At 48.8% G+C, this 20,289-nt stretch overlaps 1 protein-coding gene across 2 annotated transcripts in view; it reads left to right on the top strand.

The window, feature by feature from the left end:
* Positions 1-16,546, top strand: part of Grhl2 (grainyhead like transcription factor 2) — a 124,741-nt gene extending 108,195 nt beyond the window's left edge. Inside the window, exons 12-16 of one of the 2 annotated variants that reach the window (XM_075961180.1) lie at positions 625-656; positions 4,766-4,857; positions 7,903-7,988; positions 14,294-14,358; positions 16,184-16,546. In XM_075961180.1, the coding sequence (XP_075817295.1) occupies positions 625-656; positions 4,766-4,857; positions 7,903-7,988; positions 14,294-14,358; positions 16,184-16,298 (390 nt within the window). In that variant the 3' untranslated portion in view covers positions 16,299-16,546. Of the gene's footprint in view, positions 1-624; positions 657-4,762; positions 4,858-7,902; positions 7,989-14,293; positions 14,359-16,183 lie in introns of both variants that reach the window. The other variant, XM_075961179.1, reaches the window with a different exon arrangement.
* Positions 16,547-20,289: the final 3,743 nt, after the last annotated feature.

Raw genomic sequence — 20,289 nt, 5'->3', positions numbered from 1 at the left:
TAGCCCAAATGGCTTTTATACAGGGATCAGGCTGGGAGGAGGGAAGTGGAAGCCCCGCCCCTGGGAGGGGTTGGGAGGAGCCACAGGTACTGAGGGATTCTGGGAGAACTGGCCAGCCTCTGCTTTGGTATGTTAAATAGGCACCTCAGTTGGCCATTTGTTTCTTTGAGACCCTGCATTTCTGTGACTATGGGAAACTAGAGTAAGCCAGACTCCTTTGGGGAGCAAACACAGAGGCTCTGTTACTGCCATCTTGCTATGGCTCTCTTGACTACTCAAGAGCCAGCCCACCTAGGGATCCCCCAACAGCCTGAACACAATGTGTTTGGATCTCACCAATGGTTTTTCTTAATGTCAGCGCAGAGGGCGGGAGTAATCTGGTTAGGCCAGACTAACTTTCCCTAGAAATAGTCATGTTTCTGAATTTCTTTATAAAATCTAAAGATCATCCTGAGTGAGAATACGAGGAGGTTGCATTTCCTTAGAGGCGTGCACACACACACAAGTGTGCACACACACATGCACAGAGAGAGAACAAGCATTGCTTATCTAATGTATCTTTTTCTCCTTAAGAGAGGGTTTGCTCCATTCCCGGTCTACATGTGTCTGTTGTTTTCCCCACAGGTGTATTACAACGCAGATGATGAACGAGAAGGGTAAGACGTGGCCATTTCATTATAAGCATTTAATGTTTATATGGGTGGCAATGGACCTTCTGACCCTGGACTACCCTGGGCAGGAGGTGTGACTTCCTGTGTGCTTGTGACTTAGAACTGCCAAGGGGCTGTTGGTAGCGGTAGCTGGGTGGCTGTCTTTCTTCCGCACACACCCCTCTTTCTGTCCCCCTTCCTTCCTATGGTCTCCCTGAGTAAAAGTGACCCATCTCTTCTAGTGCTCCATTTGCTAAGATCTCTCTGATAGCTCTTGCTTCCTTCCCATGGTTTGATCCCAGCACAGAATCTAGCCGAGAGCATGAGAGACTTTCCTAAGGCAACACAGCTCCTGAAGCCTTCACTGTAGGTGAAGTCCTTGACTGGGACCTGACAGAGCAGGCTGAGAACTTGTTCACTGCCCTGTGGGCTTCAGATAAGAGGTTGCCTCCAGTGTCTTCCAGCGTCTCTGTGTAACAGGGACAAGATGCTCTCCATCTTTGCCAAGAACATATACCCCTGGAGGTTTGTAGGGACAGGACAGCTAACTCTTCAATGTGCTTTCTATCCTTAACTCATTTTCTGCACTCAGGAGTTTGCAGTTACTGAAGCCAGTGACACGATTCTTTTCTAGGCCATCGTAATGTCTACAGCATGTTCTTGGGAGCCAGGTGTTGAGCTGCCTTCTCCTTCTACGCGTGTGCGTGCTGCCAGTGATGGAATGCTCTCTTATACGAGGAAGTTCATTGTCTTGCTTGTATAGGCTGAATGGTTTCAGCTTTTAGAATTTTAGAGTTTAGAATTAGGTTTGGGGAAAGGGCACTTTGGCGCCTGGTTTTGGAACGGCTAACCGTGTTGGCTCCATTACATTTGGGTATGTGGCAGAGCATGGGGCAGAGGTGGGGCAGATGTCAACTCTGATCCCCTTTGTGGCCTGAAAACAAGAAGAGAATGTCTTTGCCAGCTATAGGATGCGCCCTTTTGTGTCATTTAGGCCTCCAGCCTTTGAATGACTCCACCATGTTTGGTATGGTCTGCTCCAGTTAATGAACTCTTTCTGGAAACACCCTCTCAGACACACCCAAAAGCGTGCTTTACAAATCTCCTCGGGGTCCCTCGTTCCACATGTGTTAACAGTTGAGATTGTCGCCGCACGTTCTGTATCTGTTGAGCAGCTTTTAGGCTCCGCCCATTGGTTCTTGCTCTGCTGTCTGGATAAGCCTCCTCCTGCCTCAGCATTCAAACTTCTTTTTCTGCCTGCCACTGACCCTAGTTAAAATATGGTTTTGTCTCCTAACGTCTTAATTTCCCGCGTGGGAGACCACTAAATTTAAACAACTAAATAAATAATAAATGTGTATAGGCATTTTGCGTGTGTCTGTGTACCAGCTGCATGGATGGTACCCACACAGGCCAGAAGAGGGCATTGGGTCCCTGGACCTGAAGTTCCAGATGATTGTCAGCTGCCTTGCAGACACTGGGAATCAAACCCAGGTCCTCTGTGCCCTTAACCTCCAAGTCAGCTCGCGCCAACTCAACCACTAAGTTGGTTTTTGTTTGTTTGTTTGTTTTTGTCTTCTGAAGCTTGATTTTCAGGATAAACAATTTTAGAATCACATGAATTATATTGGGAACTCCCTTCTTATAAGCTGAACGCTATATTTTTCTCTTTAAAGTGAGAAAGTTGTATTCATTCCTCAATATCTGTTTTATGTCCATTGCTTGTATTAGTGTGTGCCACTAAGACCATGAGATGATTTCCTCCTTGTGCACAGTCAAACCTAGGCTTCCCCATCCGACATAAGACATTTCATAGCTGGTGACAGAGCGTACCAGATATTGTTGACCCCATTGTTGGAGCCAAAGTTGTCAAGGGACAGGCTGAGGGCCAGATCTCTTTTGGTGTGTGTGTGTGTGTGTGTGTGTGTGTGTGTGTGTGTGTGTGTGAAGAGGGGGCAGGTGTATGACGGGCAGGGTCTCACTATGGAGCGTTGGCTTCCCTGGAATACACTCTGTAGACCAGGCTGGCCTCAGACTCACAGAGATAGGCTTGCATCTTCCTCCTGAGTGCTGGAATTAAAGGCGTATGCCACCACACCCAGCCCCATTCTCCTGGTTTTGAATAGCCTACAGTCTTAGATTGATATCCCATGATGTGTGAGATGAAGCATCCTTGAGCCTCTGCAGGGTGTTTTCCTGGGACGCATCTGTGTTAGTTCCCTTATGTATTGTCTTTAATGTTGTTTGTGAAACAGCAGCAGGAGTCTGAAATGTCTGTAGATTTGTTGGGCCCTCGACAGAGAAAGTTTGCCCCCTTGAGGAATCTCAAAGGAACTAATTAAATGGCCCTCAAGCTGCTGAGGTCTGGAAACTTGACCAGGACCAAACCTAAAATCAGTTGTAGGTGCTCTGAGTATTGATTAGAAAGCCAAGCATTGTGACTCACGCCCGTGATCCCAGAAATCAGGTAGCCGAGGCACAAAAGTTTGAAGCCGTCCCAGCGTACACAGTAAAACTCCCATCTCAAAACCAAAAACAATTAGTTTGTTCTTTTTATCTTGAGACAGAAATAATCAAATTTCAGTGGTTGGAACAAACAGAAATGATTAGAGTGCTAATCTTTAAATCACATATTTTATAAGAGACAGCATGGCGTCATGAAAAGAATGTTGGCTTTGAGCTCAGGAAGTCCGGGTCCATCCCCGACTGCTGTTTATCCTCATGAAGCCTGGTGCCAGCCGCTCGGGCCCGGCTTTGGTTTTCTCTAGTCTACACTGAGGATGCTGTGGAAGGCTATTTGATCCCTCTGCCCTTAGCATTTCACCTGGTCTTCTCCGTACTTCTTACCCAGAAATCTCTGCAGTCTGTGATCATTAGCATCTTTTATCTTCGTCTGGCTCTTCACTGATACTAACCCTGAGTCCGCAACATTCATTAGATTCTTTGACCTGACTCTAAAACTTTTAATTTTTCTTCTTTTAAATTATGTAAGTTGCATGTGGGTATGTGCACATATGTGCAGATGTTCATGGAGGCAGATGGATTGGATCCTTTGGACCTGGATTTACAGAAGCCCGAGCCACCTGACATGGGTGCTCGAAACCTAAGTCCAGTCCTCTGCATGAGCGGCATACAGTCCTTACTGATGAGCCCCTCTCCAGCCTCTTTTTACATTTTATTAAGTTAATTAATTTTTATTTGGTACATAATATTTGTACTCATTTACAGGGCATGGGATGATCGTTTGTCATGTACACAGTGTGTAATGATCAACTCAGTGTGATTAATATTTCCAGTTCCTCAAATATTGTCATTTCTGCATCAACAGTCTCCTTCCAAAGATAAAGAGACTGAGGCCCAAGGAAGTTGGGAAACATGTCCGAATTTGTACAGTAATAAACTATGAAACAAGGATTTTAAATCAGTCAAGATGGCCTGACCTCAGAGTTTCTGTCCTTAGAATTCTAAGTGATGGGCCAGATAATCCCCAGAGAAGTTAATGTTTTCCACAGACCCGCATCTGTGGGACTGAGACTAAAGAATAGCTGATCTCACTTCCCTAATGTCTCTTCCTCTCATGCGGTCTTTCCCTTTCCTCCGTGTGCCTGCAACACTCAGGGACTTGGGAAACAAATGCACGGGTATCAGAGAAGGTCAGGGCTCAGCACCTTCTCCTGTGGCAACTAGGGAAGGGAGAACTGTGGGTAATCAGGACAATCCCCAGCAGAGCTCTGTGGAGGTGGCCTGTCTTGTCCCCTACTGTGCTCCAAGGGACCGTCAGGAGCACCAGGAAACCAGGCCTCTGATGGATATGAGGGGCTGCTGCAACTTGGGTGCCACGCAGCCACTGGTATTAACCAGCTCCTCCGTGGCCCTGTTCTTCTGAACAGAAAAGGGGAGATGGGCCCAGCACCCCCACTTTTGTGGGTCCATCTTCAGCATGGAGCCTTAGGTCTTCCCTCTAAAGATGGTGTGTGCTTTATCCCTTGATGGGGATGACTTGGGACCTGCAGGGGGAAGAGAGGTGTGAACGGAGAAAGGACAGGCGCCCGCAGAGCCCAGAGCGTGTGGCCCTCTTCGCTGTACTCACCATTTCCGCCCGTCTTCTCCAGCAGCAGCGTCCTCGTTAAACGGATGTTCCGGCCCATGGAAGAGGAGTTCGGCCCGACGCCATCCAAGCAGATTAAGGAGGAAAACATAAAGCGAGGTATCTCTCCATGGCACACCACACCGATAGGGCCGAGGGCACCGCCGTTCCTGTGTGAAGGCTGGGTTGTGTCTTGTCAGGAAGAACTCAACCCGAGACAGAATCGGTGCCACCCGTGGTTGGTTTTCCAGACACGGGAATAACAGGCCTCTCCTTTGCCTTGGGAGAATGGCGGTGTTTCCCGAGCCATTCAGCAGTGATGTACAGTTCAGAAGAGGCGGCACGTGTGCGTGCGTGTGTATGTGTGTGTCAGTGCCTTCTCCATGAACCAATAGGTGGAAATGGTCAACAAGAGGCCGGACGTGCCCACAAAGCCTCTGGCTCCCAGCTCTCTGTCACATAGTCTCGCCTCCATTCCTTGGTACCTTTTCCTCCCTAACTTTACTCAGCTAGGGCAGAGTCACAGGGAAACCAAGAGTCACTCTGGTGTGTGGAATTGTACCTCGGCTCCACATTTACAACTTGGTAGCTGGTCCAGCTACTGCTTTTCAGAAGCTTGTGAAACTGGCACCAAGATTACCACCAGAAAGTGTATTGGATGTTAATTCAAAGTTAAGGCAAGGTTTCTGATGCTTCAAAGTCAGAGAGACATAGGGGATACCCTAACCTACCTGTGGAAAGAAAACCACACCCACCCCACCCCCCAACTCCACTTTGGGGAAGGATGGAGAAGTCCCTGGGCTTCTTGCCTTGGCTCAGGGATTCAGGGTCAGTGGCGGCTCCTACTGGTTATCTGTAGGAAGTTTCCCAAGAAGGAGGTGGTCACAATTAGCACCAAAGCCATCGCTACTGGTTGTTATTTTTTTGTGGGGTGCCTGGGTCAGAATCTGGCTCCACAAGAGGCTGTCTGCCTTTGGCTTTGATTGAGGTGTGTCTGAGGTGTACAGTGATGCCTTGGTGGGTGGGATGATTGCTGCCACAGCCACACCACAGAGTGCAGCTATGAGAACTCCCTGGGCAAGCCCTCTAGTGGTCTGTAGCCCAGCATACACTCCAGGATGGCTGTTGCCGCCCGACTGGCTGCTGCCCCTCTCTGGCACAGACCGAGAACACTTTAGCACTTTCCAGTTACCTCCGAGCAACCAGGACAATCATGTTTGAAAGGCAATGGTTTGAGTAGAGGTTATTTGTAAGTGATGCTCATTTTAATAGAATGTAATTCCAGGTTTCCCTAGGGTCAACCTGCTGGAAATCCCGCCCCCCCTCCAACCCCTTGGTGTTGAGAGCTTCAGAAAGAAGTTGCAGAATTTCCAAGTAAATAATAGCCACCACTTGGGGCTTCCCCTTGAATTTAACTTTCCTTGTCCGGATATAATTAGGGTCTGTGTTCTAAGTGTTTTTCTGTGTTTTTCTCACATTGCCTCCTCTTTTGATAACCCTCTGGTCACTAGGAAGTTTTAGCCGGCATGTAAACTATATAGTATCGCTTCAAGGGACTAAATTAGTAAATTTTTGGTGACATAGTCAGTCTGCTTATTTAATTGGCACTCCATTTTTATTTATTTATTTATTTATTTAGGGTTTTTCGAGACAGGGTTTCTCTGTGGCTTTGGAGCCTGTCCTGTAACTAGCTATGTAGACCAGGCTGGTCTCGAACTCACAGAGATCCGCCTGCCTCTGCCTCCTGAGTGCTGGGATTAAAGGTGTGCACCACCATTGCCCGGCTGGCACTCATTTTTATATCTGATGAAGAAAAGGCACTGTAGTGCCTAAGTCTCTCCTCTTCCCCGCTCCCTCCTCCCTCTTTCCTGTCTTCCCTAACCGAATGTTCCTTGGCCATGGAAGGGGCCTTGGGCAGAGTCCCTGGCCATGTGGCCTTAACAAGCAGCAGCTTCAAGGAACCTTTGGGATGGAGGATTGGGGGCGTGGAGGTTTGGATTTACCACATTTCACTTTCCAGATCTTGTTCTTCTGCAGGTGGTGCAGGTGGCTAGGAGGATATTCGACTGTAGATGAGATCTAGGCTCACTGGGGTTTTTGAGCTGGGCTGCGGACAGATGTGGGGGACAAAGAGAACAGTCAGCCTTCTGGGCTATACAGGACTGCACCCGAGAGAACTGACCTGCAGCATGATTGCCGGAGCGGCGGGCACAGTTGGGGGGCACGGTGATAAGGAGAAGCAGCAGCAAGGGTGGCCGTGTCTGTGCAGGGGCATTAGCCTCTCTGAGGGCCGTTTCCATTGCTCAGGAGCTGCGGTCCCTGTCCCGTCCATCTTAGTCAGTAGTCTCTCTAATTCAGAAGTTCTACAGAGGAACAAGAACCACAACAGCTTCCCGACAGCTTCTGTAGCTTGTGCACTGGGTCTCTGTGTGGGGGCCTAGGCTAAGCTCACCACGGGGCCTTACTTCATAGAACTTGCAGGTGACCATATATGGTAGATCCTAGTGTTCTGTCCAGGTGATGCAGGCGTGGAGAGATGGAGCCGTTATGGCCACGGCAGGGCCCGAGCTGAATTTATACTCAGCTCTGTGATTCTCCTGTGTCCCAGGAAGTACCCCATCGCCCTTGCAGCCCTGTGCACCTGTAGGTTGTCTGCCCACCCCCGTCTTCCTCCCAGTGTCACCCCTTCCTAGACTTGATGCTCACATGATCTTCACAACTCGGAGATCCTTGAACCCCCGCTTCCTGGCTGTCACCCTGACACCAAGGCAAGAGCTGCCTGGAAAGCACTGACTCATGGTTTTCCCTTCATGATTCTCAGTGGTGTCTAAATTGTCTGAAGCCTTTCCTCTCCTAGTGGACCACAAACTCCCTAAATGCAGGGCTGGATGAACTAACTATAACCCTGACTCTTGGTATAGACAGCCTGTGGTACCCAGGAGCCTTCAATGCTGTTGACTAAGTGAGCAAAGATGCAAATGGACGTAGTCATAGAGACCTTGTGCCTGCCCAACTTGAGAAACTCCAGCGTGGGTATAGGCAGCAGAGCGCTTACATCCAATAGGAGTTAGCCTGCTGTCGGAGCAGGTGATGTCTTGAGATGCCCATGTGACAGAAAGCAGTCCCTTGGGTCTCCAGTCACACTGGTCTTCCATTCTCTTGCAGTGCTTTTGTACGTGAGGAAGGAAAATGATGACGTGTTCGACGCACTGATGCTGAAGTCACCCACGGTGAAGGGCCTGATGGAAGCGGTAAGCCACAAGTCCCTTCCAGTCCCCAGGAGCCCTGCCCAGCTACCAGGGTGGCTCCAGAAGGAGCTTTAGAAAGAAAACAAAGCGCTGAGATGTTTGGGAATGTCCACATCTGTGTCATCAGCATGTTAGGATTGACTCTTAAGAATAACCGGCCAGTTCATGTTGGTGTCTGACAAATCATCCTGGTCAGATGCTGAGGAGGAGGGATAACATGGGTTTTCATCATCTGTTAGCAAAAAACCGAATTAGGTGCACACAGCTTCCAAGTATACACAGCTGAAATCTCTGTGGTGCCTTGCTGGCTACGGTAGCATATTCCAAAGCGGAGTGAGGACAGGTTGGTGCAGGGGAAAGATCTAGTGATTCTCCCATCCTCACTGCTGACCCTGAGCAGGCTCAGTCAACACGGCCTAGGGAAAACTCAGTTTCTGCCTGAGTCGCATGCACAGACACACACGCACACACGCCTCACCCAGGTTTGCCGGTGCCATGAGCATGTGCTGTGTGCTCACTCTCCTCTTCTATAGTGTGGTGAAAGATCAGGGGTGTAGGGTCATGGGGACACCAATAGTGAGTGTCTCTTGTCTCTGCTGGGTGGCTGCTGGCCTGAGAGGCTGTTCTGGTGGACAGTATTTGGGCTTATGGCCAAACATTGCCATGTGAAGAAGTTCCTATGTGTAGGGCCACGCAACGTGGTCGCCTGCCCATCCCTTTTGTTTCTCTTCTCCCTTGGTGTCCAGCATGGTAGAATGTGTTACAGACCAGTATCTCATTCCTTTTTGCAGCTAGCAAAGTAATCGTCCATTGTATGGACAGCATGGTTCATTTCCTCATTTATTCACCTGACAGACCAATGTCTCTCCTTTTGGGGTGCGATTGTATATGTGCTTCCGGGAATGTTCATGGGCTCGTTTCTGTTTAGACGTCTGTTTCCGATTCTTTGGGAGTATTTAGAGTAAAGTTGGTCAGGGAGACACAAAATGCCTTCTATTACATGATTCGATTCATCACTAATATCCAGAATCAATGACTTCTTGGAGAGAGAAAGCCGGCGTGTGGCTGCTGGGGACACAGGAGCAGGAGGTGGCACAGTGCTCGATGCACAGTGCACTTTGGAAATGATGGGGGTGTTTAGAATTCAGACGAACCATTGTGTAATATTGTGAAGGTATGATGATTATCTATAGTTCTTGCTGATAATCAGAAAAACTGATGATAATGCATAAGAATGTGAGCACTGTGGGTCTCAGGCTGCCCTGCAGTGGTAGTTCATGTCCCAGGTCATTCTGAGCACAGCGGCAAGGCCACCGTCCAAAAAGCACACGTGGAGGGCTTGGTAGGATTTTTTTTCTTTGTCATGGTTGGTGGGGGAGCATTGATTTCTGTTCCACACAAAATAGAAACCAACCGAGAAGTAAATGCAAGAAAGCATATGGAATATCTCGGTTTGTTTGCTCAAGATGGGGTTTCTCTGTAGCTTTGGAGCCTGTCCTGGAACTCACTCTGTAGACCAGACTGGCCTCGAACTCATAGAGATCTGCCTCTCTCTGTCTCCTGAGGGCTGGAGGTATACACCACCATTGCCCAGCGAATATATCCCCCCTAATGAACCATAATTTTGTTTTGAAACAGGGTCTCACTATGAAGCCTCAGTCAGCCTGTAATTCACTGTGTAGACAAAGCCTATAATTCAGGAATCTGCCTGCCTTTGGCCCCACCCCCACCCCAACCCCAGTGCTACAACTAAAGGTGTGTGCCACCACCCCCAGCTCTAATTTTAAACTGGTAAGAACAGATACTGCAGAAGGCCTAGAAGGGGTGAACCAGGGTTTTTTTTTTCAATGTGTATTTTGTCCTCAGTGTCTGAGGGGTGGGTACCGCAGATCTAGACCAGGTCCCTGTGTGTCCTGCAGGACCATCTACCTGATAGGTCCCACTGTTTGTCACATTTCTGAGTGAGCTATATGAAAAGGGTGGCCTTGGTATCGCCTATAAAGTGGAGCCACCAAAGACATTAACATGGCAGTGCAAACATTCCTCGGGAGCAGGTGGCGGACATTGTGGGTCATGTGACTTCTCCATAGCTGAGGACTGGGCTCCCCTCCCTAGAGAGTGCGCCCCCATCTCCCCGTCCAGAGCCCCTGTCTTCAGCCGTAAATTACTTGGATATATATGTTTAAAAAGAATGTATGCTGGAGTATGAAGGCCTTGAAAATGAATGCCTTCCACTTATTTCACTGCAGTTTTTGGCCTTAGCATACAAGGCTTTAGATGTCACTGTAATGATTTTGAACAAAGCAAATTTTAGCCGACTTTCCTCCCTCATCCCCCCCCCCCCCACTTCCTGTCCCCGTCCTCCCTGGCAACCTCCACAGTCTCTTTGCCTCTTTCACGTCATGTGCCCCTCCTTTTCAGTCTTTTTAAGATTTCCTTTTCTTTAAAATGATGATTATTGACAGTGCTGAGATGTGCTCTTGTCATCTAGATAGAGCAGTGTTCCCATCTTTTCCTCAGGTGTGTCTTGACATTTGAGTCAGAAGGTGCCAGTGCCTGTCAGGTTCATGGACAGTTTGGGGTGGTGGCTGTTTGTGTAGCCCAGGAGCCAGGCCACGTGACAGGGTGGGGTAGCTCTGTTATCTAGAAAATGGTTTGCTTGCTCAAAAAAAAAAAAATCTGTGTGTTTGTATGTGCACAAGAATGTATTTTCAGGTGTGAGCATGGCTGTAGCAGGTGTGGAGGTCAGGACAACCTTGAGGTCACTTCCTGTCCACCCCCCTTGAGAACCTGCAAACCTCAGGGTAGAAAGCTGCGGCCTTGGCCAGTCATGCCAAGGAAATAGCTTACTCGTGTGGCAGCAGGCCGCTCTCAAGCAGTTCCTGTGGGCGCGCTCTGTTCGCTGAGTGCTTCTAGAAGCCCAGGGAATGAGTAAGGAAGTTAAGTCACATGAGGATGTCATTGCTTCAGCAAGAGCTCAATTCAGACCAGAGCCCAAGGGACAGAACTAGTCACCTTATTGGGTCCCTCCCCACCTCCCTCCTCCCTCCCTCCCTGGGTCTCCTATAGCATATCCCAGACTGGCTTCAAAACTTGCTGTGTAGAGGATGGCCTAGAGCCCTGAGATTACAAGTGTGACCACCATACCCAATCTGTGTGCTCTCGGGGATCAAACCCAGGGCCCAGGTTGCTGGCAAGCACTCTCCCAACCTAGCCAACCAGAGAGTCTCCCTTTTGATTTGCATATGCGAATCTGGACACCAGGAGGACTGACTTACAGTAGGGGCCTCAATGGAAGGAAGAGAGAAGAGGGTGGAAGCCATGTAAGGGAATACTTCTGAAAGGCAAAACATTTTTGATTAATTTCTCAGGTTTTCTTTTTTCACTGTATTGAGTATGGCCCACTGTGGCCTGCCTTTGTCACCCACTACATGACAGCGTCTCTTTGGGAGATGTGATACACATGTGTGTACCTGCATTTTATCATATAAACTGGATCAATCAAATCATTCTGACTTATCTGCCAGATTTCTCCAATCCTGAAATAAGTCAGTCTCCCACCGTACTTGCAGGCTTCCTGGTGTCTGATATCTACCCTGGTGCTGTTGGACGCAGTTTTGTAACTGTTCCCTTTTCCTTAACTTTGGCTTCTCATGATGTCATGCTCCTGCTCATCCTCTCTGCCTTTCATCTGCTCGTCATCCGTCTACTTTCTCTTCAAAGGGGACCTTCCAGCACAGGCTCTGCAGTCTGCTTTGCCGCCTCTATGCTCCCGTCAGAAAGGTTTCTCTATCCGTCCATTGTCATGGTACACGTGGAAGTCAGAGAACACCTTGCTAGACTCAGAGTTCTTGCCTTTCCGTCTTGCAGTTTCTGGGGGTTGGACTCGGGTTGTCAGGTTTGGTAACAAGAGCCTTTTACCCTCGAGCTATCTCACTGGCCAAGAAGTGTGCTGCTTTTGTTCTTTTTCAAAGCATTTTGTTCATTCGGGCTGACTGTGGCTGTGGGGAGCCTCATCAGGACCACGGATGGCCTGTCCCACGTGGCAGGTGGCTGCTTGTCCAGTCTCTTTTCCCCCTACATACCCAGAAGCAAGACATCTGGGCTTAGGACAGAGAGGGAGGGTGGCAGAGTTCTTTCTGCCCTGTGGTGGGAACAGGAGGGTAGGAACCTAAAGTTCTCTGGACAGACTCTTCCCGGGATGCCTGCTCTCTCCTGGGGCTCTTCAGCCCCCTTTCTAGCCTCTGTGGCTCTTTCTAAGTGTGGTCTCAAACCTCGCCTGCCTGAGCTTCCTGTGAGCCACTAGTGATTTTGGTCGAGAGGGCGTGGCAGTATTTGGAAGCAGGTCTTTCCAGAGGGCATCTGTCAGCTCTTGCCACTTTGTTTTACAAAATGACACAATCGTATAAAGAAGGGCTGCAGAATTACACAAAGTAAAGGATGCTCGGCTCAGACCATTTATCAACCGGAGGCACCATTCATAGATTGGCATGCCATTTCAATATTTTCTGTACATTTAAACATACGTAAAGGTTAAAAATGAGGAAAAGATTATACTGTATAGACAGATTTTCACTTATTTGTCCCCACATAATATGCCAAGAATCTTAAAAAAAAATGTAAGCAATATAAGCTTCCCAAATTTTTAAATGAGGTCTGTGAAGAAAATATTAAGACATTTGAATATTTGTTAAGTTTTCTCTCTAATGAACAGTGATCTTCAGAACATCTCTGAGTGTGAGAGTGTTCCTGTAAGATCACTAGACACGGGGTCTGTGGCCCAGACGCTTAGGCTTTAAAAGCTTTGCCTTGGCCAAACTTGTTTCCCGGGAGGCTGCGCTTCATTGTCTCATCTCCAGAACCCGAACCCTGCTGACCTCATGCTCCCACCAATGCTAGAGTACCACTTCACTTTCGCTCTGTTTTAGATGTGTGTCTGCCCTGTGTGCGCAGGTCCTCGTGGAAGCCAGGAGGGGGCACCAGACCATCAGAAATGCTTTTCCCTGCCAAGCTGCCTCTCTGGCTCCTCATTTGCCTCCTTGATAGTTTGAAAAATTAAAAGTGCTATCCCACTCTTCTTTCACTTGGAAGATTTAAACAAAAGTGCAGCACAGTTTCCAGACGCCCATTACACAATATTTTATTCTGTGAAGTGCTGTTTGTTGTGGCTTCTCCCCTAGCCTGCTCCCCATCCAGTCTTTGTCAACTTACCGCAGTTTGCGCCGCGTCTGTTGTTTGCATCTTAAAAATGCTTCCCGGATGTTATTTTTCTTTGTGGTTGGTTTTGATCTACTGATATTTTGACATTCCATACTGTTAATAATATCTAACCTTGTTCTGCAGGTTTCATGTCTCCCTAGGAAACTGTACTTTAAGATGATAGTTATACAAACAGTCAGCTCATGTTTACTACTTCCTATACTTTCAGGGTCTCTTCTTTCAGATAAAAAATCATATAAATTTTATATAAAAATTCATATAAATCTTTTTATCCCCTCGCACTGTTTTTCTCCCTGTTGAGGCTGTCTGGAGCGCACTGCGCAGCTCAGTTGAACTCAGATGCTCACGTCTCTGGCCTTAGTGCTGGGGTCCCAGGTGTGTATGTGCTACTACATACACCTGGCTCACCTGAAATCTGTTCTGAGGTATGGCTACCTGCTTAATCCAACATTGTGATTAGACACTTTTTTTTTTTTTTGGTTTTTCGAGACAGGGTTTCTCTGTGGCTTTGGAGCCTGTCCTGGAACTAGCTCTGTAGACCAGGCTGGTCTCGAACTCCCAGAGATCCGCCTGCCTCTGCCTCCCGAGTGCTGGGATTAAAGGCGTGCGCCACCACCGCCCGGCTGATTAGACACTTTTTAAAAAAAGATATAAACCAGTCAAAAATTCCACTTTTATCAAGATTGTTTTGCTGATTGCTTTGAGCAAGTCAAAATCAGGGTAGTACTAGATACAAACCCTGAGCCCGCACAGGCGAGGTGCTCATATCAGGGCTGCAGTGCATGTTTCTTTTTCTCTTCCTGCCAAGGGCAGAGGAAGCACGACATGATGAGAATAGTCGGGGACATAGTGAGGTTGAGACCCCACCATTTGCTAACTGGGATTTTTTCACTTTTCAGAACCTCATTTTACTGATTCTCAGAGCCAGAGGCTTGGGTAGTTCAGGGAAACTGAGGTTTCCCAACTTGTCTCATTAGGGGAGCCTGTGCTGTGTCCAGTGCAATGTGTGCTGAGCTGGAATGTTCTACATTGCTTTTCCCTGTGCCCCTGTCCCCTGCTGACCAGCTTGCCTGTTATTCATGTTTCAGCTGTCCGAGAAGTATGGACTACCAGTGGAGAAAATCACAAAGCTTTATAAGAAGAGCAAAAAGGGGTAAGAGAGACACTAACCTCGCTAGCTTCCATGTCTAGAAGGTGCATTTTTAAAATGGTACTTTTTTTTTTTTAAACATCTTGTTCTATCTGTGGCTCACGATGCCGTTTAAAGATCTTTAGTGACTGAGGCAGGGAAACCCACAGTGTACTGTCAATGTGTCCCCTGAGATGCTTTCCTGTACAGACAGTGTTAAAAGGGCAGAGGGATAGAGAGGCGGTGGGATAGAGAGGTGGTGGGATAGAGGGGCGGTGGGATAGAGGGGCAGTGGGATAGAGGGGCGGTGGGGACACTGGGAAAATGAAGGTCAGCACTCTTGGTGTTGGCTCCTGAGCGACACGGTAGGAACAGATTGGTTGAGGATGTGTAGGGGATGAGAGGATGTAATCATTAATGAAACCTTCTCGAATGGCCGGCAGACCTGCTTGCCCGTACTGTTAAGAACAATTGGTCCTTGCTGGTTGGGTGGTCAGAGGTGCTGAGTTCCCTGTTTCTCATTGCTAATGTATGAGCTTACGGATGAGGAAAGGAAGCCCAGGGCTGGCTTAAGCATTGTGCTCCAGGCCTCACAGATTGGGGATGGGGGTGTCTGTAGCCTCAGGGCTCAAGACCTTCACTCAGCTCAGCCCCTTTCAAGGCCCTCCTAGGGCTTCCTCTAAGAGTAGTTACTTGAACTCTTCTCTGAGCCCTCTGCATGAAGGAAACATGACCTGGGATTTCCGGGCTCTGAAATCGGATCCTTGGCTGACTGAGTAAGCATCCTACTTAAGCTCTTGTTGGAAACTCAGTTCCAACTGAGTGGATGCTGTGGGCTGGGGGCAACTCCTCAAGTCCCGCTGGCTAGAGAGCCTATGTGTCTGTGTGAAGTGCTGTGCACAGGCCTGTATTCTTACAGTGAACCACAAAACATGGGTAGTTTTGCCTGAGAAGGAGCAAGCTGATGCTATCACAGGCCAGCATCAAATGATTCGGCAAGCCATTCCCTCTCAGACTTTGACAACAGGAATGAGACCCTCTTGGGCACCTCCCAGTCACAGGTAGAGGTGCTGGAGGGACGGCTTACCGGCTAAGACCACGTGGGGCTCTTTACAGGACCCTGGTTCTGTTTCAGCACCCCCATGGTGACTTAGAACCATCTGCCATTCTAGTCCCAGGTGATTAATATCCTCCTCTGAACCCCGAGGGCACCAGGCACACTTATGGTACACATGCATACATTCAGGCAAAACACTCATGTATAAAACAAAATATAATTAAAAAAAAATCACAGCTAGACTCTGGAAGGTGGTTTTCCTGAAACCAAACCACCATAGAGTAGGCAGTGGAGGCGAGATGGTGAGGCAGCTTGGGGGTGAGGCAAAGCCGGCTTCAGACATAACCTTGTTCTCACTGGCTGGCTGAGCTTGGGGAACTGCAGACCTTTCTGGATTGTTTCTTACCTGTGAATTACCGACGATAGAGCCTGCCTTTCAAGTTGCTGTGAGGCTGTGTGTACTGTCATTTACCATACATATGTGTTCAGCTAAGGGCAGCTGAGGTTCGTAACGAAAGTCCTTTGTTGCCGAACTATTTGGGCTGTGATTCTGTTAGTAGCCAACGATTGTTTGGAACTCGGCTAACTTCTGAGGCACCGTTGACTAATGTGTAAAGACATAAGGGTTGGGCCAAATGGTCTCAGAACCCTTTCAATAAGGATCATGAACGTAGTTCAGGGAAACTCAGGCTCTGCTTTCTTTAACGCAGTTCTGGGGGAAGGAACTAGCAGGTTAGGGAGCAGTCAGCCTGAAGGGTTCACTGGCTTTGTTTCTCACCCCGACCTTGACAGCATCCTGGTGAACATGGATGATAACATCATTGAGCACTATTCCAATGAGGACACCTTCATCCTCAACATGGAGAGCATGGTGGAAGGCTTCAAGATCACACTTATGGAGATATGAGCCCTGGCCCAAGTCCCCTCCACAGGAGCTTTCTTCAGTGCACTCCTCCCTGGGATGGATGGGATCCTCCCGGAACCTGGAGATCCATCTCACCCACCTCACAAGGCTGTTACAAAGACTGCTGGAAGGGGGCGGGGCCCAAGGCCCGGTGACTGCCAATGTTCAGCTCCTCCACTTGCTCCCCGTGGAGCTAAAGCCTGAGCCCCTCAGCAAATTTCTTTAGGCCTGCCAGGCCCTTATTTATTGCCCATTTCTCCCCAAGAGCCTGATCCAGGACTCCAGTTACTGATGGCTTCGTGTAAGACACCCAGAGTTTCTCCTTCAAGGGAAGCACAGCCGGTCCACCCATCTCGAAGAGCCCGGGAAGCCGCTGTGTTTCTCTTAGCTCTCCACATCTTTTGAGTGAATGGTCAAGATGAGCTACTTCTTGGTGCAGTCTTCATGGATGGGGTAAGAAGGACACCATTTCCTGGCCCCAAACTTTCAGATAGCTCTGAGGAAGGTTATTTTACTGAATACCTCCAGGGGATCTCTCAGCAAGTAGCCACTGGGCCATGTACAGGAAGATATTCCGCTACTATGTCAGTAATAAGGAACACAACGTATGCCTGGTGACATGTACATATTTTGTTCATAATATTGTGATAATATATTTTATCTGTGGTGTATGGGCATGTTTACTGCCACTGGCCTGGAGGAGACACATACCCAGAGACAAGGAGCATTCTGCTCTATCCAAGAGGAGGCTAGGAAAGTGGTCTTTGGGGGTGTTGTGTGACTGTGGTGAATGCCAGGATAGACTCTTCATTGGGCCATGCCCGAGGCCTTGTTTCCTGTCTCCAGATGGAGCCCTTTCTCCTCAAACTTCCTTGAGCCCATCGTATTTTATCTCATGGCAAGATGTCTGGGCAAGGCCATACCGCCGGTGCCTTGTTTAGCTTGGTATGGGGCATCTTAAGCCTTTTGCAAAGTTTCTGCAGGGGTTTACTCTGGGGCCCTGTCGCTGGGACCTGCTGCAGAACTGCTTGGCCGACACTGGGATCCCATACACAGAAGTGCCTCACAGTTTACATGCTTGTCCTTCATCTCGAGTGGCCCCCTTGAACACCCAACTGCAGTTTTGCGAAGTGAGCCAGCCACTCGGCTGGGCTGTGAATAGCAGGTGTGGCATCTCCTTGCTTCTGGAGACCGGAAGAGATGAGGTTATCCATGCAGGCTGTGGAAAACCATGGGAGCCCTGGCACTTCTAAAACCAGCTTTGGGAGGCACACGAGACCTCCTTACCCTTGGGAGGTCAAGAGAAAACTGCTGTCCTGAACAGTCACGAAAGCATGCCCCACCATGGGCTGCTGTTCTCTTTGATTTGAGAGGACAGGTCAGTACTTAGGGACTTGTATGTGTCCCCATGGGCTGAGCACTAGTTTGGGTAGCCACGCAATCGCCCTCCGAGGCCTGGATAATGGGACAGCTTCCATGGAAAGGCCCAGATTTGTGAAGCACTTTGATATCTGAACCTGGAGGCTCTGCTCTCGGCTTCTGCCTCCTTGCCCCACGTGCCCCTGAAGCCCGGAACAGCTAAGGCTGACTTTAGTCCAGCTGTTGCTCTCCAAGCTGAAGAGAGATGGAATGGAGTGGACAGTAGGTACAGTGAAGAGTGTCCCAAGGGGTAGCAGGGCCGCCTTTCTGAGAGCCCCAGCACAGCCCTGTGCTCAGCTGTTTCTCATCTTCACTCCTAATGCCATTCCTTGAACCAGCAGCTTGGGGACCCTCCAGGGCACTAGTGGTCTCTGATCTAGGACACAGTAACTCTGTCGGAAATATATGTTCTACACTGCTTGGGGTTAACTCAAAACATGATTGGCAGACCTTCCGGATGCATGCAGGACTCCGGAGGAAGGAGAAGACAGGTATGTAGTCGCCTGACGGGCTACCAGATCTTCTCTTCAGTCTCTCTGGAAAACTGCCGGTCTGATGTAAGGCTGAAGACAGGCCAGAGATGGCTTGGCTTTGCCTTTGTCCTGAACCCCTAAGCGGTCCTTGTGAAAGCCATTGCCAGAACAAGGGATAGAAGCCAGTGCCACAAGAGTGTTACAGCGTCAGGTTCCGGAGCGCCCACTGGGGCTTCTGTGTGTCTGCCCCCTGCTGTGCTAGCTGAGCTTTGCTGAGCTTCATTGCCGGAACAAAAACACTCCAGCGGGATGGAAACGCTTGCCTTGACACTGTCCCCTGAATCAATCTCACCCACATAAAGAAGTTTTTGTTGTTATTGTTTTTGATCCATAAAAGATGAGGGATGCATGAAGCAAGAAAGTGTTTTCGTCCCACGTCCTAACATTGTTGAAACTTCCCTGGTGTTTAGAAATTGGAACCAACAGAAGAAGGCACAGTGAGTGGGCTGTCATCATATTGAAATCAGTTTCTGAAAGACTAAGGCATGTCCTGGGGCAGAATCCTGTGATGCCCGAAACAAGTCAACATTGGTTTTCCTTTGTATCTAACAGTCATGAAAATGCAGCAGGACCAGAGGGTTTGTGCCAAATTCTAAGAATGGCCCTTTCTGAACGATGAGTTAAGGGGGATCTATGTGTACAATCGGCTCCCACATTAAAAAAAAAGAGAAAATGTAACTTAACAGTTTTGTAAAGGGGAAAGGGGGAATCTATGAACTATAAATGTTATTTTATTTTTTGTACATTTGTAAGAAGAAATAAATATACACACGAGTCAAACCGCAGCGTCTGGTGATTTCTGTGGTGACTACTGGCGCTCTTTGCCTTCCAGGAAGAGGATCTGTGACCTGGGGTCTGGACTGCTCTTTAGGTTCTGCCTACAAGGAAGCATAGACTTACTCTCCCAATCCTCCCTCCTCCTGGTATGCCAGGCTAAGATGAGAAGAGGCCCAAAGAGGGAAGCAAGAGGCCTCGGGCGGCTCTGGAAGGCCCCAGCACAGTTGCTCTTGACTGGTTCCGCCTGCACCTTCTCATTGGCGCTTTTGATTTCTGGAGATTCTTTATGCTTTTTTACATATGTGCCAACCTCTAGGGAGAGACAAAAGTCACAAGGCTCATACTTCAATTCCATAGCCACACTTTCTGACCCTTAAGAGTACAGCCTATCTTAGGGCTCCTATGGCAAACCACATTACAGAACTGTCCCCTTGCCTCAGCTGGCATCTTCAGTGATCTCCCAAGAGCCTCCACCCCAACAAACAGCCTTCCTAGCATTCTTTACAGCGCCCCCTTCTCTCCCCAGGCACAGCGCTAAAACCTTGCCTCCAAAAAAGCCTTCCCTGGTTGACTTCAACCCCAGCGGGACCCTTGCCCTCTGTGCTCACGCACATCAGGGGCAGGGAGGAACAGGCCTAGGGTAAGGGGTGTTTATTGTGGAAACTGGGATGAAATAGGCCGGAAGTTTTTGTTCTCACCATCCACATCCTCCCTCTTATGTCTATCTTCACACCTGCCTGGTTGCTCACCACATCTTCCCCTTTCTTGTGGCTGTCACAGAGAACTGTAGTTGTCAACCCCCTGCCCCAGATCCCTGAGCTGGGGTCATTTTCCTGGTGCTCCATTCCACTTGTTCCCAAGGGTCCTTCAGCTCTGTACTTCCAGGTTCCTCTCCGTCGGTGGATGGCTAGCACTGGGAAACAGTTGAGGGAAGGTGCTGGGGCCTTAGATAAGCCCGAAGCAGAAGAGGGGAGCCATGTGGAGAGAGGACGCTCCAGATGGCACACCGCTCTTGTTCATTGGGCGTCAAATATCCGTTACGTACCACTTGGGAGAGAACATTTCCGACTTGCCATTGGGTGAGAGCTAAGGTATTCAGAGTGGTGTTTGAGGCAGGACAGAAATTCACAACTGATCTTGAGTCAAGTACTCCTCTTCTGGCAACTTCTTTGCTAGCCACGCCTCCCCAACTCACATGTACTCTTCCAAGCCTTCCACACCTGCACTGACTGGGATAGCTCAGCATGAGCCCAACCCAGAGCTGC

The sequence above is a fragment of the Microtus pennsylvanicus genome, chromosome 2 (genome assembly GCF_037038515.1).
Source record: "Microtus pennsylvanicus isolate mMicPen1 chromosome 2, mMicPen1.hap1, whole genome shotgun sequence".
Classification (NCBI taxonomy): Eukaryota; Metazoa; Chordata; class Mammalia; order Rodentia; family Cricetidae; genus Microtus; species Microtus pennsylvanicus.
This window is presented reverse-complemented; position numbering and strand designations above follow the sequence as displayed.